The 24,798-nt window shown below is 44.4% G+C and overlaps 1 protein-coding gene across 1 annotated transcript in view; it reads left to right on the top strand.

The window, feature by feature from the left end:
• The first annotated feature begins 1,654 nt into the window (after positions 1 to 1,654).
• Positions 1,655 to 24,798, top strand: part of LOC143291094 (endoplasmic reticulum-Golgi intermediate compartment protein 3-like) — a 45,074-nt gene continuing 21,930 nt past the window's right edge. Inside the window, exons 1-9 of the mRNA XM_076600715.1 lie at positions 1,655 to 1,800; positions 2,842 to 3,000; positions 3,835 to 3,951; positions 6,634 to 6,683; positions 8,329 to 8,399; positions 11,266 to 11,431; positions 15,293 to 15,350; positions 16,237 to 16,268; positions 19,576 to 19,672. Coding sequence (XP_076456830.1) covers positions 1,704 to 1,800; positions 2,842 to 3,000; positions 3,835 to 3,951; positions 6,634 to 6,683; positions 8,329 to 8,399; positions 11,266 to 11,431; positions 15,293 to 15,350; positions 16,237 to 16,268; positions 19,576 to 19,672 — 847 coding nt within the window. The 5' untranslated portion in view covers positions 1,655 to 1,703. The remainder of the gene's footprint in view (positions 1,801 to 2,841; positions 3,001 to 3,834; positions 3,952 to 6,633; positions 6,684 to 8,328; positions 8,400 to 11,265; positions 11,432 to 15,292; positions 15,351 to 16,236; positions 16,269 to 19,575; positions 19,673 to 24,798) is intronic.

Raw genomic sequence — 24,798 nt, 5'->3', positions numbered from 1 at the left:
GGTGCTCGTGATACACACACTCGCAGCATACAGAGGAGCTAGGCTACCCAAAAACTCAGCATACAGCGGTGCTCATGATACCCACTCTCGCAGCACACAGCAGTGCACATGATACTCACAATCGCAGCATATAGCAAATGTCAATGATGCCCATAGACGCAGCATGCAGCGGTGCTCAAGATACCTACACACAGAGCATATCCAGGCGATGTTCTTGGCAAACACACACACACACACACCTTTCATTGTTTAACGTCATTGTTTAACGTTTCTGCATTACTGTATATTGCGCGTGTGAGTATCTTCAGCACTGAGCTCTTTCTGACTGTGTCAGTGCGTGCGTGCGTGCGTGCGTGCGTGCGTGAGTGAGTGTGTGTGTGTGTGTGGGTGGGTGTGTGTGTGTGTGTAGTGTGTGGGGCGGAAAAGGGTGGCCGGGGTGTGGAGGCCGGGGTACACGCTCTGAATGAACGACTGAGTATCCTAACACTTTCACTTTCAATTATGCCTTGAGTCTCCTCAGTGGCACTGAAACAGCAGTTAATACACCGACGGGCGCAATAGCCGAATGGTTAAAGCGTTGGACTTTCTATCTGAGGGTCCCGGGTTCGAATCTCGGTGACGGCGCCTGGTCGTGGGTAAAGGGTGGAGATTTTTCCGGCCGATCTCCCAGGTCAACATGTGTGCAGACCTGCTAGTGCCTGAACCCCCTTCGTGTGTACACGCAAGCAAAAGATCAAATACGCACGTTAAAGATCCTGTAATCCATGTCAGCGTTCGGTGGGTTATGGAAACAAGTAAATACCCAGCATGCACACCCCCGAAAGCGGAGTATGGCTGCCTACATGGCGGGGTAACTTGAAAACGGTCATACACGTAAAAGCCCACTCGTGTATATACGAGTGAACGTGGGAGTTGCAGCCCACGAACGCAGAAGAAGAAGAAGAAGAAGTGTGTGTGTGTGTGTGTGTGTGTGTGTGTGTGTGTGTGGTGTGTGTGTACACACACACATATATACACACACATACACACACACACACAGTAGGCTCTTCATGTCTTCAAAACCTGTATTCTTGAAAAGCAGCAAATTTTCGCTGTAAAAACAGCCTGCTTCTTCAATCAAGGGTACAGAAGTGAAAGCTTTACAGGCTGGTTAAATAGCAACCAGTGAGTAAACTGAAGTCAGGTAAAATCAGGTCAAACTGGGCAGGTAAAAACATGCTGCATGCAAAACAGTTACAGAATTCAACACTCCACACACTCAGTGCCACACCCTCCCTGTACACCATCATCACTCCCATTACATTCAAGGGTGTGTGTTTTTTTTCAAAGCGTAGCGTATATGGATTTGTACGAACACAGTGACGCCTCTTTGAGCTACTGAAACTGAAACTGAAACTCAAGGGGGAGGGGGGGGGGGCAGTTGGAGTGAAGGGGCAGTGGGGGCGTGGGGTGACCGGTAGGGAAGTGGGCCAGACTTAAAAAACAACTTTATGTAATATTCAAACCAAGCACACACAGTTTTTTTTCCCTATCTAAATCCATGTTAATTAAAAAAGAATGCTTTTAAATGGCAAATCTTTGAATAGTTTTAATTTCTGATGAACCAGTTGGGAATTTTTCCCGGTAGCTTGTGTCAGAGGAAGGGATTGTTTCCCTTGAACGAAGGAAGCGTCAAAAGGAGGGAACTATCAGTCTCAAAGATCATGCAAGCCAACGGTATTTTCGACAAGCTGCGTCGGTTTGATGCATATCCAAGGACACTTGAAGATTTTCGCGTGAAAACATTTGGTGGGGCGATCAGTAAGTGGCCATTTTTTTTACCCCCCCCCCCCCCCTCTCTCTCTCTCTCCGACAGCCTGTTGATTATAACCCAACAAGAAAGATAATTTGCTGAACAGAAAGCAGTTGTTCGTTCTGTTTGGGTGCAGATTATCTGCCTTGACAGCCATCGTCTCACATTTCCCCGCCCCTCCCCCACTACACTTTTTCTTTTCTTGTTTTTTTTTTTTTTTTTTTGTAAGGTGGACAGTGATGCGCGCGCGCGTGTGTTGTGTCTGTGTGTGTGTGTGTGTGTGTGTGTGTGTGTGTGTGTGTGTGCCATTGTGTGTGCACCATGTTTGTGTGTTTGTGTGCGCGCGCCATTGTGTGTGTGTGTGTGTGTGTATACCATGTGTGTGTGTGTGCATCATGTAAGTGTGTTTGTGTGTGTTTAACGTCTTTTCACTTTTTAGTGTAGACGTGGAATGTGTGTGTGTGTGTGTGTGTGTGTGCCATGTGTGTGTGTGTGTGTGTGTGTGTGTGTGTGTGTGTGTGTGACCATCACGCTGCTGATCAGAGTGGTGATAGTGGTCCTTTTCATGTCTGTGTGTGTGCTATATGTGTGTGTGTGTGTGTGCTGTGTGTGTGTGTGTGTGTGTGACCGTCACCCTGCTGATCAGTTTCAGTTTCAGTAGCTCAAGGAGGCGTCACTGCGTTCGGACAAATCCATATACGCTACACCACATCTGCCAAGCAGATGCCTGACCAGCAGCGTAACCCAACGCGCTTAGTCAGGCCTTGAGGAAAAAAAAAAAAGACAAAAAAAAAAGAAAGAAAAAAAAAGGTGAATAAATAATAATCTTACATAAATAAATAAATAATAATTATGATATAAAAATTATGATATGCTGATCAGAGTGGTGATAGTGGCCCTTTTTATGTCAGTGTGTGTGTGCTATGCGTGTGTGTGCTGTGTGTGTGTGTGTGTGTGTGCCATGTGTATGCATGTGTGTGTGCCATGTGTGTGTATGGTGTGTGTGTGTGTGTGTGTGTGTGTGCCATGTGTGTGTTTGTGTATGACAGTCACCCTGCTGAGCAGTGCGGTGATGGCGGTCCTGTTCATTTCGGAACTGAACGAATACCTGAGCCAGGAGACACAGCAGGAGCTCTTTGTGGACACGTCCAGGGGCCAGAAACTCCGCATCAACATTGACATCACCTTCAGTCACCTCCCCTGTGGCTGTAGGTTGTGTGTGTGTGTGTTCTCTCTCTCTCTCTCTCTCTCTCTCTCTCTCTCTCTCTCTCTCTCTCTCCCTTCCTCTCTCTTTCTCCCATATGGGGCTATGGGCTTGACTGAATAAACCATCTTGAATCTTGAATCTCTCTCTCTCGCCCTCTCTCTCTCTTTCTCTCTCTGTCTCTGTCTCTCACTCATGCTGTGACTTTAATGTAGTATTGTGTAGTGTAGATCCTGTTTCAGTGCAGGGACTAGATGTAAAAATGCATGCCAGCCCTTATCTATTACCCTCGAAAATAAAGAATTTTGTCTTGTCTTCTCTCTCTCTCTCTCTCTCTCTCTCTCTCTCTCTCTCTCTCTCTCTCTCTCTCTTTCACAGCGTCTTCCTCTGTCTTTCCTGGGTACCAGTGTATTATGTGTTTGGTTTTAACCTTGTAAATTGTTGTGTGTGTGTGTGTGACAAGGATGAATTGTCTGATAGTCAGTCAGTCGATCATTCAATCCCTCTGTTTGTCTGTCTCTCTCTCTCTCTCTCTCTCTCTCTCTCTCTCTCTCTGTGTCACTCTTTGACAATTTTTTTTTTTTTTATCAGCTTGTAAGATTCTGTTGAGGTTTGCCAGCATGCTAATTAAAATCATGCTCATGTAACAATGTTCTTGTTATTGATAATTATGTCTACCCAGATTGCCTGTGGCTGCCTACACGGTGGGGTAAAAATAGTCATATACACACATAAACGCCCACTCACGTACATAAGAGTGAATGAGTTGTAGCCCATGACTTAAAAGAGGAAGACGAAGAAGAGAAGAAGACTTGTTTGTTGCTGTTGTTGCTGGCAGACCTGAGCATTGATGCCATGGACGTGTCCGGGGAACAGCAGATCGATCTGGACACCAGCCTTTTCAAACAGCGGCTGGACGCCACAGGGAAGGAGGTGGGCGACACACAGGAAACAAGTCAGTTCTTTTGGTTCGCTCGTTTGTGTGTGTGTGTGTGTGTGTGTGTCCATGGTGAACTTAACATTGGCATTTTCACAGTCAGTACATACAGGAAACAAGTCAGTTCTTTTGGTTCGCTCGTTTGTTCACTTTTGATTCAACTCACTTTGTGTGAAACAAAATCAGTCTTTGTGACGATAACCAGGTGTTTCAGTTGTCTTTGTGTGTGTGTGTGTGTGTGTGTGTGTGTGTGTGTGTGTGTGTGTCCATGGTGAACTTAACATTGGCATTTTCACAGTCAGTACATTTGGCATTGGAACTAAAGCCAGCAGGATGGTAGGGATGAACTATACCTTTAAGATCATTCCATTTATGGTGATATGGTTTGCAGGGTGAGAGGTCAAGGTCATTATTGGGCAAGTTGAAAAAAGCTTTGTAAATAGAGGCCATATCGTACGTCCAGTTTTGATATAACTTTGGTTTTCGACTTCCTTATGGGAACAGCATGATCCATAAAGAAATTCAAAATCAGATGTTAAAGGTCAAGGTCACAACCTGATATGATATAATACAATATGATATTGGTAGGAAACATTTCTGTGTTCAAGAGAGAGAAGGTCTACCATGTCATCTTCAGCAAACAAAGTACAATGGTTGGTCATGGTGAAAACAAAACCTGTGAAAAGAAACTAGGTCAGATGTCATAGGTCAGGGTCACAATATGGTGTGTTGGGCAAACGTGAAAGCATGATAGAACTTTCATCCAGTTTTCATTGAACATGGTATATAGTGATTTCTTTTGGCCAGAATATCAGTGCATTGTAAATTTAAAAGTCAAATTGTGAAGGTCACATCGCATCGTGTGTCTTTTTGCCAGATTTTGCTGTCTTCATTTTGATGATTCCATTGTTGGATTTAATGCGTATCACAAGTATGTCTTGAAGGCCTTGCTTCTCTTGTGTTTATTTACTTGTTTATTTCTTTATCTATTTAACTCACTTCTTTATCTGTTTAACTCACGCCAGACGAATAGTTCTCTCCCTTGCATTTCCCTACAGACGACCCATTTGTTAGGGTTAGGAAAAAAAAATCACAAAAAATACAAAACATAAAGTAACTGAATGAAACTCACTGTACTTGACCCACTGACCCCTCTCCTCACATCGTGTGAACCCCCACCCCCCTCCCTCTTCACTGCTCTCAGAAGCTGAGTCACTATCAGTACTTTTTTGCTCAGTTTGAAGCATTTCAGTCACTTCAGCAGTGGTAAATGCCGCTGTCATGATCTAGTTTGCTGCAAAAAATTTCCACTTGTATCACCTGTGACGCCATCTTCGATATGCATGCAGATTAGCTTGTCGTGTGATGTCCTGAACTGTGGAGTGTGTTGTTACGAAATCTCATGAAGAAACTTTCCATTCGACCCTTGACACGCTCGCAATGCCCGGTGCAGCTTCGATTGTTAGGCTACCACCATGAGGAAAACGTGGAAGAAATTTTAATTGTTGAAACCGCTGTTGCGTTCTGACGTCCGGAACGCTACCTTACGTCAGGAACGTTAAAGCATCCGGAGAGAGTTAAGCTGGACATCTCAGGGGAGGGGTGGTGGTGGGGGGGAATTTGTGAGGGAAGGGGAAGGGGGTGGGGGGGGGGGGGGGGTCATCAAAGACTTTTTGAGGACAGTACCTTAAAAAGTGTTGTTAATAGTCAATGATGTTTGTGAGTGTTTTGTTTTGTGCATGTGTTTGTTGGGATGTGTACTTGAGAGTTCTGAGTGTGTGTGTGTGTGTGTGTGTGTGTTAGTGTGTGCATGTGTGTGTGTGTTAGTGTGTGTGTGTGTGTGTGTTAGTGTGTGTGTGTGTGTGTGTGTGTTAGTGTGTGTGTGTGTGTGTGTGTGTGTGTGTGTGTGTGTGTGCTGTGCTGTGCTGTCTCTTTCTCTTTGAAATGGATTTTGCCGTTTGAAAGTTTTCTTTTCTTTTCTTTTTTTTTTTTTCTTGTGTGTGTGTGTGTGTGTTTTGTTGTTGTTGTTGTTGTTGTTGTTGTTGTTTTGTTTAATATGCAGCAGAGGTTCCCCTCTGTTTTATTTAATCCAAAGTAGTGTTTCGTTTTGGGTGATAGCGTCAGATTTACTTGTAGAGCAAAGTTCCCATTAATCAAATTAGTGGAACTGTTCGACTCGAACATGTAATATGTCGTCTTGATTACATTACGAAACCTTAATTTGATGAGAATGAGTGAGAGACAGTGTGAGTGTGAGTGTGTGTGTGAGTGAGTGGGCAGGGGAATGAGGTGGGGGAATTATAATGGACGTTTGTGTGCATGCATGGATGTATGTAGGGAGAGGGTGGGGGAGACACGTATGTGAGTATGTGTGTGCATTAGAATATTTTTTTGAGATAATAATATTAATGAAATTTGGTAAATTGATTTGTTAAATATGTTCTTTTTAAATCATACCTCTTTTTTTTTCTTTTTCTTTTCTTTTTTTTTTAATTTTTTTTTTTTACCTCAAATCAGAATTTCCTTATGTTGCTCAGTTAATATTTTATTCTAATGGTTGCGAAAATGTCAGTACAACAAACAGTTAATCTGACAATAAATGGTTTCAGTCAGTCAGTATGTGTGTGTGAATTTTTTTATGTTCTAGACGTTGTTGCCAAGCAGTCTTGTATGCTGGTGTCATATTTACCTCTGTTTCAGAATTGAAGGAAGAAGAAGGAGAAGGAGAAAAGGAAAAAGACAAAGTTCAGGTTTGTAAACCTCACACCTGTTATCATCTGTGTGCAGAATATACATGTGTATGTATTGGAGTGGAGAGGGAAAGTACTACATTTTCTCCTGAGTTAAAAAAGAAAAAAAAAGAAAAAAAGACAAGTGCAGTCACAATGAAAAACAGGTTCAGAGTCATATGTGTAAAGTGTTTGCGTTTAAAAAAAAAAAAAAATTAAAGATGACTTACAAGCTGTATTGATTGACTTCAAATGGCTTGTGACTTTTACTGAATAACTGAATGAAACATGCTGTACTTGGACCCACTGACCCCTCTTCTCACGTCGTGTATATGCCCACCCCCCTCCCTCTTCAGAAGCAGAGTCACTGTCAGTATCTTCTTGCTGGTAGCTTCCTTCACTGCAGATACTTTATTCAACGTCTTCATCATCCTCAATGTCAAAACCTTCAGTTTGAAGCATTTCAGTCACTTCAGCAGCAGTAAAAAGCCACTGTTGTGATCTAGTTTGCTCCAAAAATTTCCACTTGTATCGCCTGTGATGCCATTTTCGATATATATGCAGATTAGCTTGTCTTGTGGGGTGCCGAGGTCAATAGCTCGCTGGCGAGTGTGTTGTTATGGAATCTCACGATGAAACTTTTCATTCGACCCTTGACACGTTTGCAATGCCCAGTGTAGCTGTGATTGTTACACTACCCAATGAGGAAAACATGGACAAAAATTTAATTGTCGAAACCACTATAGTGTTCCGTTGTCCGGAACCACACCTTACGTCAGGAATGCTATCGAGTTCCATCGTCCGGAGTGAGTTAAGCCAGCAGCACACTCAACTCTGGGTAGGAGCCGGTCGCAGGTCGAAAACACCCACCTCCGCTAGGATTCAAACCCGTGTCTTGAAATAAAAAAATTTTGACTTTGACTTTAACACACACGCACACACGCACACACACACACACACACACACACACACACAGAGTATTTTCTAAAAGTTGTTGATAAATCTTTGGAACGTATCAAAAGTGCTGCTCTGTCGAGATTCACAAGATGATTTTTAACTCACTCAGTATGGCCAATCCTCTCTTCTCCTCTATACAGACCCCTCGGATGTCCAGTGGGTGTCTTCTTCTTCTTCTTCTTCTGCGTTCGTGGGCTGCAACTCCCACATTCAATCGTATGCACACGAATGGGCTTTTACGTGTATGACCATTTTTACCCCGCCATGCAGGCAGCCATACTCCGTTTTCGGGGGTGTGCATGCTGGGTATGTTCTTGTTTCCATAACCCACCGAATGCCGACAAGGATTACAGGATCTTTAACGTGCGTATTTGATCTTCTGCTTGCATATGCACACGAACGGGGTTCAGGCACTAGCAGGTCTGCACATATGTTGACCTAGGAGATCGTAAAAATCTCCACCCTTTACCCACCAGGCGCTGTCACCATGATTCGAACCCGGGACCCTCAGATTGAAAGTCCAACGCTTTAACCACTCGGCTATTGCGCCCGTCGGTGGGTGTCTGAATGACCCAACCTTTGTCAACATTCACCTCTTCAGTATAAGAGCCTTCCGCTTTCAATATTTTGATGGTGGTAATTGGGGTGAAACGCTGTTAACGTTATCTCTTTCGCCGTTCGTATGGAGAGAGTTAAAATGTGTGTGCAGAAAGAGAAAGCTGACACCTTGGACCCCAACCGTTGTGAAAGCTGCTATGGTGCAGAGCTTGACGACAAGATGTAAGTGCATCGTTTGACATGTGTCATTGTGTAACAGTGATTTCAGTGTGATATCAGTGTGGGAGACATGTGTGCATGCATTTCTAACTCTTTCGCCGCAGCCTAGTGTAGTGTGGTGTGGTGTGGTGTGGTGTAGTGCAGTGCAGTACAACGCAGCATGGTGTAGTGTAGTGTGGTGTAGTGTAGTGTAGTGTGGTGTGGTGTAGTGTAGTGTAGTGTGGTGTAGTGTAGTGTGGTGTAGTGTAGTGTGGTGTAATGTAGTGTAGTGTAGTGTGGTGTGGTGTAGTGTGGTGTAGTGTAGTGTGGTGTAGTGTAGTGTAGTGTGGTAGTAGTGAGGTGTGGTGTAGTGTGGTGTAGTGTAGTGTAGTGTGGTAGTAGTGAGGTGTGGTGTAGTGTGGTGTGGTGTAGTGTGGTGTAGTGTAGTGTGGTGTGGTGTAGTGTAGTGTGGTGTAGTGTAGTGTGGTGTAGTGTAGTGTGGTGTGGTGTGGTGTAGTGTGGTGTGGTGTGTGTGTGTAGTGTAGTGTAGTGTGGTGTGTAGTGTAGTGTAGTGTGGTGTGGTGTTGTGTGGTGTAGTGTAGTGTAGTGTGGTGTAGTGTAGTGTAGTATAGTGTAGTGTGGTGTAGTGTAGTGTGGTATAGTGTAGTGTGGTGTAGTGTGGTGTGGTGTGGTGTGGTGTAGTGTGGTGTAGTGTAGTGTAGTGTAGTGTAGTGTGGTGTAGTGTAGTGTAGTGTAGTGTGGTGTAGTGTAGTGTAGTGTGGTGTAGTGTAGTGTAGTGTAGTGTGGTGTAGTGTAGTGTGGTGTAGTGTAGTGTAGTGTAGTGCAGTGTAGTGTAGTGTAGTGTAGTGCAGTGTAGTGTAGTGTAGTGCAATGCAGCATGGTGTAGTGTAGTGTAGTGTAGTGCAGTGTAGTGTAGTGTAGTGTAGTGCAGTGTAGTGCAGTGTAGTGTAGTGCAATGCAGCATGGTGTAGTGTAGTGTAGTGTAGTGTAGTGCAACGTAGCATGGTGTGTAATGTAGTGCATAATATAGGGATAGTCACATTTATTCAGCGTCATCCTGCTCACTGAATCCACTGAAATTTCGTCTTCAGTGTCTGAGTTGAAGAGAACCAGCACAGCTTCCTCTGCCATCTTGTCACTAACTTCAGCCTCGCTTTCACTTCATGAACATGAAGGTGGAGGTCGCTGCTGGTTCGTCGCTTGTACTGTCGTCTGCTAGGTTGATCGCCTTCAATTCGAAGGCTGCATCATAGGCATAACGTCACGTTTTCGGCATGATGAGGGTGTACGCTTGAGCAGAGTAGAACTGAATGCTGATCTGAAAGCTTTAACGTGTGCGGATTTGATTTATAAAACGTGAACAGTTAGCACACTATCCTGAAGCTCATCCAAAAATTCATGGACAGAAATCATGATTTTGGTGAGTTGAAGGGCCAGCTAAGAATAGACGAGAACGTGACACTCCCGGGATCGTTAAAATCCGCAAATAAGCCGCATCATTGTATAAGCCGCAGAGGTTGAAGCTGGGTAAAAAGTCGTGGCTTATAGACCGAACATTACGGTATATATATTTGTGTTCCTATCAGAGTGGATCCTAAGCGTGTTGAGTTACGCTGCTGGTCAGGCATCTGCTTGGCAGATGTGGTGTAGCATATATGGATTTATCCGAACGCAGTGACGCCTCCTTGAGCTGCTGAAACTGAAACTCAGAGTGGATCTTTTCTGCAGAATTTAGCTAGAGGCCAGCTCTTGTGTTGCCATGGGTTCTTTTTCAGTGTGCCAAGTTCATGCTACACACGGGGCCTCGCTTTGTCGTCTCTTCTGAATGAATTCAGATTCAGAATCCGAGATTCATTCGTTCCTTCAGGAGGAAGGTGGCAGAATGGTTAAGACCCTTGTCTGCCAGTCTACAGAGTCTGTGAGGGTCTGGGTTTGAATCCCCGCTCTTACCCCTTCTCCCAAGTTTGACTGGAGAATCGAACTGAGAGTCTAGTCATTTGGATGAGACGATAAACTGAGGCCCAGCGATGGTTCCCTGTGGACTGCCGATGCTGGAACTGTGACGGACAAACCCGGGTGTGGCCGTGTATGGGGGAATCTAAATGAGCGGCGTGGGAGTAATGCCACTGAAACGGTGCAGATGATGGGGCAGCAAAAAAAGAACAAACAAAAAAACTGAGGCCCCGTATACAGCACGCACTTGGCGCACTGAAAAAGAACCCACGGCAACGAGAGTGTTGTCCTCTGGCCACATTCTGTCAAAGAAATCCACTCTGATAGGTACGCAAATATATATATATGCATGCACTCAAGGCCTGACTAAGCGCGTTGGGTTACGCTGCTGGTCAGGCATCTGCCTAGAAGATGTGGTGTAGCGTATATGGATTTGTCTGAAGGCAGTGACGCCTCCTTGAGAAACTGAAACTGAATTGGAACTGATTGGAGGTGACTTAACTTCTTCTTCATTTGTGGGGCTGCAACTCCAGCGTTCACTCGTATATACACGTGTGGGCTTTTAACCCTTTTCGCCGCCAGTCAATTTAGAGTACAGAATTCTCTTGTGGTATAAACATAGAAAAGACAGTGGTTAAGAATAGCTGGGGATTTCCCCTGCGATGTATAGAAAATATGGCCTATCCTACCACCGAACATTAATTAAGAGCAGTAGATTCATGGATAACAGACCAATGAACGGCCACCTTTTCAGTGACACGGATCCTCTACCACACCTGTGCATAAATTGCGAGCTTGGCGGTGAAAGGGTTAAGTATATGATCGTGTTTTTTTTTGTTTTTTTTTTTTATCCCGGTCCTGTAGGCAGCCATTCTCCGTTTTCTGGGGAGGGTGCGTTTACTTTTAACGGTTGCAGGTGCTGCAACACGTGTGAGGCGGTGCGTGCAGCGTACCGTCTGAAAGGCTGGGCCCTGGACAACCCTGACTCCATCGAGCAGTGCCGGCGGGAGGGCTGGCTGCAGAGGGTGAAGGGCGAGAAGGGGGAGGGCTGCAGGGCCCACGGCTACCTGCAGGTCAACAAGGTATGTACAGGTGTCGACTGTGGTGGTGGTGGTGGTGTCTGTGTTGTTGTCTGTAAGTCAACAAGTGTAAACTGAATACACAGATTCAGTAGTATCTTTTCCTGCTCAACCTCAAGAAAGAGTGTTTGTCAAGCCGAAAAGTTATGAGCTGGAAAGGGGAAAATGTCCACTTACAGCACCGCCCCCCCCGGCCCCCCCCCAACTGATCAGCTTTTTTTCACTGTTTTATGATCGTATCCAACAAAGTTTCAAATGTTCCCTGTGTTGACTGGGTGTTGTTGTTGTTGTCTGTAAGTCAACAAGGTTTACACAGGTGTTGACTGGGTGGTGTTGTCTGTGTTGTTGTTGTCTGTAAATCAACAAGGTATACACAGGTGTTGACTGGGTGTTGTTGTTGTCTGTAAGTCAACAAGGTTTATACAGGTGTTGACTGGGTGTTGTTGTTGTTGTCTGTAAGTCAACAAGGTATACACAGGTGTTGACTGGGTGGTGGTGGTGTTGTTGTTGTCTGTAAGTCAACAAGGTATACGCAGGTGTTGACTGGGTGGTGGTGGTGTCTGTGTTGTTGTTGTTGTTGTCTGTAAGTCAACAAGGTATACACAGGTGTTGACTGGGTGGTGTTGTCTGTGTTGTTGTTGTCGTTGTCTGTAAGTCAACAAGGTATACACAGGTGTTGACTGGGTGGTGGTGTCTGTGTTGTTGTTGTTGTCTGTAAGTCAACAAGGTATACACAGGTGTTGACTGGGTGTTGTTGTCTGTAAGTCAACAAGGTATACACAGGTGTTGACTGGGTGGTGGTGTCTGTATTGTTGTTGTTGTTGTCTGTAAGTCAACAAGGTATACACAGGTGTTGACTGGGTGGTGGTGGTGTTGTTGTCTGTAAGTCAACAAGGTAAACGCAGGTGTCGACTGGGTGGTGGTGGTGTCTGTGTTGTTGTCTGTAAGTCAACAAGATATACACAGGTGTTGACTGGGTGGTGTTGTTGTTGTTGTCTGTAAGTCAACAAGGTATACACAGGTGTTGACTGGGTGGTGGTGTTGTTGTTGTCTGTAAGTCAACAAGAATATACACAGGTGTTGACTGGGTGGTGGTGGTGTTGTTGTCTGTAAGTCAACAAGGTATACACAGGTGTTGACTGGGTGGTGGTGTCTGTGTTGTTGTTGTTGTCTGTAAGTCAACAAGGTATACACAGGTGTTGACTGGTTGTTGTTGTTGTCTGTAAGTCAACAAGGTATACACAGGTGTTGACTGGGTGGTGTTGTTGTTGTCTGTAAGTCAACAAGGTATCCGCAGGTGTTGACTGGGTGTTGTTGTTGTTGTCTGTAAGTCAACAAGGTATACACAGGTGTTGACTGGGTGTTGTTGTCTGTGTTGTTGATCAGTGGGGGGGATGCTGTAAGTGGACATTTTCCCTTTCCAGCTCATAACTTTCGGTTTGACAAACACTCTTTCTTGAGGTTGAGCAGGAAAAGATAGTACTGGATCTGTGTATTCAGTTTACACATTTTGAATTTCTTTGTGATGGGGGTTGGGGTGGGGGGGGGGGGGGGAGGTGGGAGAGTGTTGTATTGTTATGCTAATGAAAAATGTATATACAAAGATGCCAGCTGTTACGATTTCACAGTATTTTGTTACGCTTGATCACAGTTTGTTCCGATGTTACGCCAACGTCAGAATTGTTCTGTCGAGTTCATTTTCGACTACATAGCATTTTCACATATGATTTTTTGTCGTAACATTACCCAAGCGCTCTAGACCTATGGATCACAAGGCCAGGGCAGTCACTTCTGACCTTGGTCTCACGTGATGATGTTCAGCTAATCGCGTGCATGCTTACATTGAAACAGCACTGAGTGGACCAATCAACTTGATTGTTAGCCCGAACAAGAGAGAATGTGGTTCAGTCAAATTGCGTCTCGGTCAAACAGCGTCTGTGGCCTGTTTGCTTATGTGGCTCAGAGTCCAAGTGTTCCTACCAGACTGAAAATGTTCCAACCAAATTCACGATGTTCCTACCAAATTTCCTGATTTGTTCTCTTGTCTCAAAACTCACCTTTTCCCTCAGCAATAAGTTCAATCGTGGCAGGTCCACTTCCTTTGTGTTGGCTGTGCTTGACTGTGTGTGTATACATATGTATGTGTACATAACTACATGCATGTATATGAATGTGTATTGTGTGTGCGTGTGGGTGTGTTTATGTAAGTTTGTGCCTGCCTATGTTTGCGTATGTGTTAGGGTAGCTGTTAGATACACATGTATGTTAAAATGTATGTATGCAGCGTGTGTGTGTTTGTGCGTGTGTGTGTGCGTGTGTGTGTGCGTGTGTGTGTGTGTGTGTTGTGTGTAGTCACATTTTGGTGTGTGTATGTAACATAGATATGATGTTTTATGTTAACAAAAGCGTTTTTGTAAAGCACCTAGAGCAGATTTCTTGATAGTGTGCTATATAAGTATCCATTATTATTATATTAAAACACTTGACAGAGGCTGGCATCTCTGTATTTATTATGCAGATACACACATACTACTACTAATGCTACTGAAAATTAAAACTTTAACCACTAAAAATTTGTATTATGTATTTGTATTTCTTTTTATCACAACAGATTTCTCTGTGTGAAATTCAGGCTGCTCTCCCCAGGGTGAGCGCGTCGCTACACTACAGCGCCACCCATTTTTTTTGTATTTTTTCATGCGTGCAGTTTTATTTGTTTTTCCTATCGAAATGGATTTTGCTACAGAATTTTGCCAGGAACAACACTTTTGTTGCCGTGGGTTCTTTTACGTGCGCTAAGTGCATGCTGCACACGGGACCTCGGTTTATCGTCTCAACCGAATGACTAGCGTCCAGACCACCACTCCAGGTCTAGTGGAGGGGGAGAAAATATCGGCGGCTGAGCCGTGATTCGAAACAGCGCGCTCAGATTCTCTCGCTTCCAAGGCGGACGCGTTACCTCTAGGCCATCACTCCACAAAAAAAAGGGTGGACATCTCCAAAGACTAAAGATGGGTCGTTGTTGTTTCTCCTTCGCAAGCGTAAGAAAACTGAGCATGAGTTTCACACTGACTGGGTCTGTAGATGAACAGGAAGTCTAGTCCAGGCTCTGAAGCGTCTGTGGCACTGTGGACAGGTGGTGTGTAGCTGGCGCTGACCAGGTGTAGGTGGGCTAAGTGCCTTCTTGCATTGCTGGTGCTTCAGAATGGCGATGGATGTCAGGTGGGAGTGATGGCCTAGCTAGAGCTAACGCGTCCTAGGAAGCGAGAGAATCTGAGCGCAGCGGTTCAAATCCCGACGCAGTCGCCAGTATTTTCTCCTCACCCTCTGGTAGACCTTGAGTGGTGGTCTGGACACTAGTCATTCGGATGGGATGATAAACCCAGGTCCCGTGTGCAGCGCACGTAAAAGAACCAACGAAAAGGGTTGTCCCTGGCAAAATTTGGCAGAAAAAGCCGCTTAGATGGGGGGGAAAAATGCAGGCAGGAAAAAATACCAAAAAATGGTGGTGATCTCAGTGTAGTGACGCGCTGTCCCTGGGGAGAGCAGCCTGAATTTCACACATAGAAATCTGTTGTGACAAAAAAGAGTAATACAGTACAGTACAATACAATACAGTACAATACAATACAATGTAATACAGTACAGTACAATACAATACAATACAATGTAATACAGTACAATACAATATAATACAATATAACACAATACAATACAATGTAAAGCAGTACAATACAATGCAATACAATGCAATATAATACAATACAATGTAATACAGTACAATACAATACAATACAAATACAATACAATGCGACACAATACAATACAATACAATACAATACAATGCAATACATCATTTTTCAGGTAGCAGGAAATTTCCACTTGGCTCCGGGGAAGAGCTTTCAGCAACATCATGTGCATGGTGAGAGTCTGTTCACATTGTGTGTGTGTGTGTGACTGTGTGTGTGTGTGATTGTGTGTGTGTGTGACTGTGTGTGTGTGTGCGCGCGTGTGTGTGTATGTGTGGTGTGTGTGTGTGTGGTGTGTGTGTGTGTGTATGTGGTGTGTGTGTGGTGTGTGTGTGTGTGTGTGTGTGTGTGTGTGTGAGTGTGTGTGTGTGAGTGTTTGTGTGTGTGTGTGAGTGTTTGTGGTGTGTGAGTGTTTGTGTGTGTGTGTGCATGCGTGTGTGTGTGTGGGGGGGGGATGCAGGGGGGTGGATGCGGGGGGAGTGGTGTGTGTGTGCAGGGGGTGGGGGAGTCAGAGGGATGTGGGGGGGGGGGGCAGTTGGGGAGGGGGGGAGGGTTAGAAGAGAAAGGAAAGAGGATGAGGAGGGGCTGGACAGAAAGAACAGAGATTGCTGGAGGAGGTTTTTGTTTGCAGTTCACTCAGCTTATATCACACAGATTGACGTAAGTTTACATTTGGCCCCAACAGCAAAGTGAGAGCTGTATTATCAATGGTTTCTCCAGTCAGTGGGAAACCATTTACAGCTTAGTCTTTTGTGAAGGACTATGACTCTCAAACCTAGGAGGCAAAATTGCACTGGCTCTTAGTGCTGCAGCCTTGGGGGGGGGGCTACTTGGGCTTTGGGAACCATCCCAACGCCGACTGTCCTAAAACCCTCTTGGCCGAGAGAGTTGGGGATGTATAACTTGGGCAAGACACTCTCCACTGTAATCAAATTCTAGCCCAAAATAGTCGGGACAGCAGTTGCCTCCTCTGCTGTTCTGATGGTCATAGTCAGACACGATTACTATCATATATATATATATATATAATATATTTTGGGGAAAATTTGTCTGTTTCAGTGCATGATATCCAGGCTTTTGGAGGGCAGAAGGTAAGTTTACATTACGTTACTTTCCTGTCACCCCCTCCCCCCACCCTGCCCTCACCCCGCTCCCCCGCTTCCCCCACCCATGCACGCACACACACACACAGACACATATGTACATAATATGATATGTATATATATATATATATAGAGAGAGAGAGAGTAAGGGACAGGGGGGTGAGAGAACTGAAAAATCAATGATGATAGTTATGAAAACCTATTTGGTGCTTTTCCTGAAATAGAGCTTATTTATTTTATTCTATTTATTGATTTTTTATTTTATTTTTTATTTATTAATATTTTTTTCTTTTGTACGCTTATAGTTGACTTCAACAAGTTTTTACTATTATTATTAGTAGTAGTTCTTTTTTATGTATTTATCTATTATTTATTTATTTATTTACTTATTTCTTTTTATTTTATTTTATTTTATTTTTATTATTATTGTTTTCTTTATTTATTTTTACTTTTTTAGTATTATCATTATTATTATTATTTATTTTTATTTATTTTTTCTTCTCAAGGCCTGAGTAAGCGCGTTGGGTTATGCTGCTGGTCAGGCATCTGGTTGGCAGATGTGGTGTAGTGTATATGGATTTGTCCGAACGCAGTGACGCCTCCTTGAGCTACTGAAACTGAACTGAACTGAACAGAGCTTAAAGCACTAAACATATAGTGCAAAACTAATTAAAACTGTAATTAATGGTGAAATAAATCAGTTCACACTTTCATTGGAAACAGTGACATCCTGACCACCAAGAGTCACTGACAAACTCATAATAATAATTAATAATAATGGTATTTATATAGTGCTGAATCTTGTGCAGAGACAAATCAAAGCGCTTTCGCACCAGTCATTCACACGCATGCATAACTCTAAAACTGGAGAAACTGAAAGACAAGGAAGAGGCAGGCAAGGGAGGCTATTTTGGGAAGAGGTGGGTTTTAAGGCCAGACTTGAAAGAGCTGAGTGTGGAGACTTGACGAAGCGAAAGAGGAAGTTCATTCCAGTCGCATGGTCCAGAGACAGAGAAAGAACGGCGGCCAACAGTCGAGTGTTTGAATCTGGGTATGCGTAAACAGAGTGGATCCGAAGCCGAACGTAGTGAGCGAGATGGAGTGTAGAGATGAAGGCAGCCACAGAGATAGGAAGGGGCAGTTTTGTGAATACATACACAGACTGTCAGACACTCGTACAGGGTTTCCTTTTTTTAATGTTGGCGGTCCCAGGAACTCTTTTTTAGCAGAACTGCTGTTGGCGCCAGACAGCCCTACAGAGGGCCACCCTGTTGCTGCACATTAGTAACCAGTCCAGTCTGCTTTGCTACATGGACACAGGGGCAGACGTATCTTGTCATTATCGTACAAGTTTCTGTGCCAAGAAGCACTTTAAAAAAAAGGTTAACTCACTCAGTACGGCCAGTCCTCTCTTCTCCTCTACACAGACCCCTCGGATGTCCAGTGGGTGTCTCAGTGACCCATCCTTTTAACTTCCGTCGTAAGAATTGTGGTATTCTCCGTCAACATTCACCTCTTCAGTATAAGAGCCTTCCGCTTGCAATATTTTGATGATGGTAACTGGGGTGAAACGCTGTTAACGTCGTCCCTTTCGCCGTTCGTATGGAGAGAGTTAAGGGTCCCACAGCCTTCTATGGCTATCGGGGCAGTGAATTCATGTCCCCTGTGTGTAGGGCTGGGCATAGGAAGGCAGTGAATTCATGTCCACTGTGTGTAGGGCTGGGCATAGGAAGGCAGTGAATTCATATCTACTGTGTGTAGGGCTCGGCATAGGAAGGTAGTGAATTCATATCTACTGTGTGTAGGGCTGGGCACAGGAAGGCAGTGAATTCATATCTACTGTGTGTAGGGCTCGGCATAGGAAGGCAGTGAATTCATATCTACTGTGTGTAGGGCTCGGCATAGGAAGGCAGTGAATTCATATCTACTGTGTGTAGGGCTGGGCATAGGAAGGCAGTGAATTCATATCTACTGTGTGTAGGGCTGGGCACAGGAAAGTCCTGCCTTGTTCTCTCCTATATATATACATATGCCTGTGAGTAAAATTTGTGATTGTATTGGAGACAGCAGTTAAGTAACAAGTACTGATTTTCAGGAACTAAAACAATCGCAGTTTTAACCGGTCCGTCATGGACACAGAATTGATGCGAAGAGATCTGGGTTACATTGTGTTCATGGTTTCCATCATTTCATTCTCGACATGGAGAACTTCCAGAGGGGAAAGCCATTTTTTTTTTTTTTTTTAGGAAATAGTTGTATGTTTCTTCTTTTTTTTTTATGATGGAATTTAGGTTTAGTGCTGTGATAATATCAGCCCTGAAATCTTAAATGCCTGTAGTCGTGTTCTGTTTTTATTATTGTTTATTATCGTCAGCACGACGTGGTGCCAGATGCAGGGTGCAGAGTTACTGCACACATTTACAAAGCATCATATCTATGTGTGTGGTGAAACATAATCTTGTGTGTAGGCTGCATTGAAGTCAGTGGAATCAATATATGTGTGTAGGTCTGATGAAGCAGTGAACATGAGACTGTGTGTAGGTGGGCATTGTGAAGGCAGTGACATACACTGATGTTAGGGTGGCAAGGAAGCAGTGAACATAAATGATGTTGTAGGGTCGATTGGGAAGTCAGTGAATTCATAAGGTAGTGGCTTGGGTTTGAAGCAGTGAATTAAGACTGTGTGTAGGGTGGGTATTAGAAGGCAGTGACATAATGACATGTTTGAGGGTGGACATTTTGGAACACGTGACATGAATCAATGTTGTGGGTGGGCATTTGAAGGTCAGTGACAGATGAATTTTAGTGTGTCAGGTTTCGAGCATGCAAGGCATGAATTCTTTGTGTGTAGTTCATAGGAAGCTAATCTCTGAAGTTAAAGTCAGTATAACTGTTTCTTATGAATAAAGTGCAGGTAATTTGAAAGTGGTTTGAACGTTCTCTTTTGACAATCATTAACCATTCAACTGGTGTGGAGTGATGTACAATGGAAGTACAGTGAATGGAAATGACACCAGCCGATCATTGGAATCGTACTGACAGTGGATCAGGAGTACATGATGGTCATCATGAATCCTCGTGACATGAAATGAAGGGAGATCTTCATTTTGCAAGTCAAACTTAGAAAGGTGGCGAATGCGGACTTTAAAAGCTCAAAAGATTGAAGTAAGTTGTAACAGTGTCATTCCAATTTTAAGTCTGGAATAAGTTTACATGACTTGAAGAAGAAATTGTTGTGTGAGTGTGTCATTTTGAAGTCTCTGGGGGTCTTAAGGTGTTGATGATGTGCTTTCAGTTCAACCTCAGTCATCGCATCAACCATTTGTCATTTGGAAATGACTACCCTGGCATTGTCAACCCTTTAGACGGCGCTTTTGAGGCGGCGGGGGAATGTAAGTTGCATGCTGTGTGTGTAAGTGTGTATGTGCCTCTGTGTGTGTGTGTGTGTGTGTGTGTGTGTGTGTGTGTGTGTATGTGTGTGTGTGTTCTACTGTATTTTGGACTGGACTGGAACTTGTGAGGCAGATCACATAACAAACCAAAGGTGAGCGCCAGAGTTTCCCCAGAACACACTCGCTGTCATGCATAAATGACACACATAAATCACGAAGTGATGCGGAGATTTTCTTCGGTTTTTTTTCTTTTCTTTTTGTTGTTGTTGTTGTTGTTTTATATTCTTGGGCTATGGAAAAGGCAGCAGCAACACTCGCCCACCTCACCACTACTCCTGAGTGTGAGAGAACTCCAAACCGTGTGCCATGACCAAGATGTGCAGTGTACAACGCCTGCATCGTCAGCATGCTGCTCTGTGGGAGTGAGACGTGGTCACCTCACCTCACCTCAGGCCCATAACTACAAAGTAGTCGTTGGGGGGGAAGCCTGAGGACCGCAGATGCAACCTCCCTTCTCCATCTGTCTCTGTCGGCAGCCTCCGGCAGCAGCTCACGTGTGTGGAGTCCGGTCCATTGTTTGATGTTCTTATGCCAGTTCTTCTGCTGTCTTCCTCTTCTTCTCCCACCTTGCCTTGCATGATTGTTTTGGACAAGACTGGTGTGTTGAGTGTTTTGCCCAAACCATATCGGCTTGCGTCTCTTCACAGTTGAAAGGAGAGGTTTCGGAGGTCCAGCAAGGTTCTCAGTTCTGCTCCGTACATATTCATTGGTCCTGTGCTCGATCCAGGAAATTTGAAAGAGCTTCCTCAGGTGTTTGTTCTCGAAGGCCTGGATCTTCCTTTCAGTTTCGGCTGTCAGTGGTCAAGCTGCACCAAAGAGAACAGACTGAATGCCTTCCCACTTGAGGTGTGTCCGCCGCATCCTGGGCTTCAGTTTCAGTTTCAGTAGCTCAAGGAGGCGTCACTGCGTTCGGACAAATCCATATACGCTACACCACATCTGCCAAGCAGATGCCTGACCAGCAGCGTAACCCAACGCGCTTAGTCAGGCCTTGAGGAAAAAAAAAGGTGAATAAATAACAGATAAATACATAAAAAAAATTACTACTACCACTACTACTAATATGTATAAGGCGCAGAAATGTGATGAAGTCAACTATAAGCGTACATAAATAAATAATAATTATAATTTTTTTAAAAAGGAGTAATAATAATAATAATAAGAAGAAGAAGAAATAATAATAATGGGCATGTCGTGGAAGGACAAAGTGCCCAGGCATGGGAAGTGCTGTCTCGTGCCGCCCTCCCAGCCCATCTTCACCCAGCTCAAGCAGCACGGGCTTCGCTGCCCGGGTCGCTTCCGTGGTATGATGGAGAAGGGCAGAATCCCTGAAGCCCTCTGTGGAGAACTGACAAGAGAGAGAGACACTGGCTGGCCAAAGCTGCACTTCAAAGACGTCTGCAAGATGGGTTTAAACTTAAGCTCTTGAAGTTGACAGAGCACTGGGAGGGGGATGGGGGGGGGGGGGGGGCGAAGGGGAGTTTGGGGGTAGTAGGGGGGGTGGGGGGGGGGGGGGGGGTGAACTCACTACCTAGCCATTGTGTTGCTGTCATCATCATTGTTGTCTTATTTATTTAATTATTATTTATTTATTATTATTATTATTTTATCATTATTTTCATTACTTTTTTTTTTTCCATCATAATTATTATTTATGTATGTACGCTTATATATATATATAGATAGATAGATAGATAGGTTTTGTTTTTTTTGTTTTGTTTTTTAATATATATAGATAGATAGATTTTTTTTTTTTTCTCAAGGCCTGACTAAGCGCATTGGGTTACGCTGCTGGTCAGGCATCTGCTTGGCAGATGTGGTGTAGCGTATATGGATTTGTCCGAACGCGGTGACGCCTCCTTGAGCTACTGATACTGATACTGTGTTGCTGTCAGTGAACTCACTACCTAGCCACTGTGTTGCTGTCAGTGAACTCACTACCTAGCCATTGTGTTGCTGTCAGTGAACTCACTACATAGCCGTTGTCACTGTGTTACTGTCAGTGAACTCACTACCTAGCCATTGTGTTACTGTCAGTGAACTCACTACCTAGCCATTGTGTTGCTGTCAGTGAACTCACTACCTAGCCATTGTGTTACTGTCAGTGAACTCACTACATAGCCATTGTCACTGTGTTACTGTCAGTGAACTCACTACCTAGCCATTGTGTTGCTGTCAGTGAACTCACTACCTAGCCATTGTGTTGATGTCAGTGAACTCACTACCTAGCCATTGTGTTGCTGTCAGTGAACTCACTACCTAGCCATTGTGTTGCTGTCAGTGAACTCACTACCTAGCCACTGTGTTGCTGTCACTGAACTCACTACCTAGCCATTGTGTTGCTGTCACTGAACTCACTACATAGCCATTGTCACTGTGTTGCTGTCAGTGAACTCACTACCTAGCCATTGTGTTGCTGTCAGTGAACTCACTACCTAGCCATTGTGTTGCTGTCAGTGAACTCACTACCTAGCCATTGTGTTGCTGTCAGTGAACTCACTACCTAGCCATTGTGTTGATGTCAGTGAACTCACTACCTAGCCACTGTGTTGCTGTCAGTGAACTCACTACCTAGCCATTGTGTTGCTGTCAGTGAACTCACTTCCTAGCCATTGTGTTGCTGTCAGTGAACTCACTTCCTAGCCACTGTGTTGCTGTCAGTGAACTCACTACATAGCCATTGTCACTGTGTTACTGTCAGTGAACTCACTACCTAGCCATTGTGTTGCTGTCAGTGAACTCACTACCTAGCCATTGTGTTGCTGTCAGTGAACTCACTACCTAGCCATTGTGTTCCTGTCAGTGAACTCACTACCTAGCCATTGTGTTGCTGTCAGTGAACTCACTACCTAGCCATTGTGTTGCTGTCAGTGAACTCACTACCTAGCCACTGTGTTGCTGTCAGTGAACTCACTACCTAGCCATTGTGTTGCTGTCAGTGAACTCACTACATAGCCATTGTCACTGTGTTGCTGTCAGTGAACTCACTACCTAGCCGTTGTGTTGATGTCAGTGAACTCACTACCTAACCATTGTGTTGATGTCAGTGAACTCACTACCCAGCCACTGTGTTGCTGTCAGTGAACTCACTACCTAGCCATTGTGTTGCTGTCAGTGAACTCACTACCTAGCCATTGTGTTGATGTCAGTGAACTCACTACCTAGCCATTGTCATTGTGTTGCTGTCAGTGAACTCACTACCTAGCCATTGTGTTGCTGTCAGTGAACTCACTACCTAGCCATTGTGTTGCTGTCAGTGAACTCACTACCTAGCCATTGTGTTGCTGTCAGTGAACTCACTACCTAGCCACTGTGTTGCTGTCAGTGAACTCACTACCTAGCCATTGTGTTGCTGTCAGTGAACTCACTACATAGCCATTGTCACTGTGTTACTGTCAGTGAACTCACTACCTAGCCATTGTGTTGATGTCAGTGAACTCACTACCTAGCCATTGTGTTGCTGTCAGTGAACTCACTACCTAGCCATTGTGTTGCTGTCAGTGAACTCACTACCTAGCCATTGTGTTGCTGTCAGTGAACTCACTACCTAGCCACTGTGTTACTGTCAGTGAACTCACTACCTAGCCATTGTGTTGCTGTCAGTGAACTCACTTCCTAGCCATTGTGTTGCTGTCAGTGAACTCACTTCCTAGCCACTGTGTTGCTGTAAGTGAACTCACTACATAGCCATTGTCATTGTGTTGCTGTCAGTGAACTCACTACCTAGCCATTGTGTTGATGTCAGTGAACTCACTACCTAGCCATTGTGTTGCTGTCAGTGAACTCACTACCTAGCCATCGTGTTCCTGTCAGTGAACTCACTACCTAGCCGTTGTGTTGCTGTCAGTGAACTCACTACCTAGCCATTGTGTTGCTGTCAGTGAACTCACTACCTAGCCACTGTGTTGCTGTCAGTGAACTCACTACCTAGCCGTTGTGTTGCTGTCAGTGAACTCACTACATAGCCATTGTCACTGTGTTGCTGTCAGTGAACTCACTACCTAGCCGTTGTGTTGATGTCAGTGAACTCACTACCTAACCATTGTGTTGATGTCAGTGAACTCACCACTGTGTTGCTGTCAGTGAACTCACTACATAGCCATTGTCATGTGTTGCTGTCAGTGAACTCACTACCTAGCCATTGTGTTGTGTCAGTGAACTCACTACCTAGCCATTGTGTTGCTGTCAGTGAACTCACTACCTAGCCATTGTGTTGCTGTCAGTGAACTCACTACCTAGCCATTGTGTGTTGCTGTCAGTGAACTCACTACCTAGCCACTGTGTTGCTGTCAGTGAACTCACTACCAAGCCTTGTGTTTGCTGTCAGTGAACTCACTACATAGCCATTGTCACTGTGTTGCTGTCAGTGTAACTACTATACAATTGTGTTTGTGTCAGTGAACTCACTCCATGTGTGACTGCAAGTGAACTCACCACTGTTTGTTGCTGTCATGAATCATTTTCATTTCATTGTGTTGTTCTTGAACTCACTCCTAGCATTTTAGTAATGTTAAAATGACCAGTCATTTTCAATTTTTTGTGGTCCCATGACACAACACACTACATAGCAATATGTCACATTGCAGACACGCCACAATACAAACTAGAAGGAGACGTACAGTGAGAATCACTACAAGCCATGTGTATATTTTTCAGCATAGGAAAAAAAAAACAAGCCATCTTGGTTAGCTGTCAGTCACCTCCCGTACATGCATAAGTACACTTTTCTGTGTGAATCACACTAGCATTTGTTGCTATCAGTGCAACTCTTCGTCCATCTGTGTCTGCCTCTGCTCCAAGTGAGAGCAGATAGCGATGGCAACTGACTTCCGCTCAAGGTCCATGCCTCTTGCTTTATTTTGCGCGTCGTCTGCTCCGAATCAGCACGTAGCCAGTGCGATGCATGAAGCCGAATTCCACCGCTACCATTGGTTTCCCTGTCTGACCAGCTCCCTACTCTAGCCGATTAGGGTGACAAACAAAACGATGAGGCTTTGGTTATTGTCTCATCATTGTTGAGAGTGGAAAAAACACACCACACCACACAATCTCTGCAAGTGTTACAA

The sequence above is a fragment of the Babylonia areolata genome, chromosome 16 (genome assembly GCF_041734735.1).
Source record: "Babylonia areolata isolate BAREFJ2019XMU chromosome 16, ASM4173473v1, whole genome shotgun sequence".
Taxonomy (NCBI): Eukaryota; Metazoa; Mollusca; class Gastropoda; order Neogastropoda; family Buccinidae; genus Babylonia; species Babylonia areolata.
Note: the sequence above shows the minus strand (reverse complement) of the source record. Positions and strands in the feature narration are given on the sequence as shown.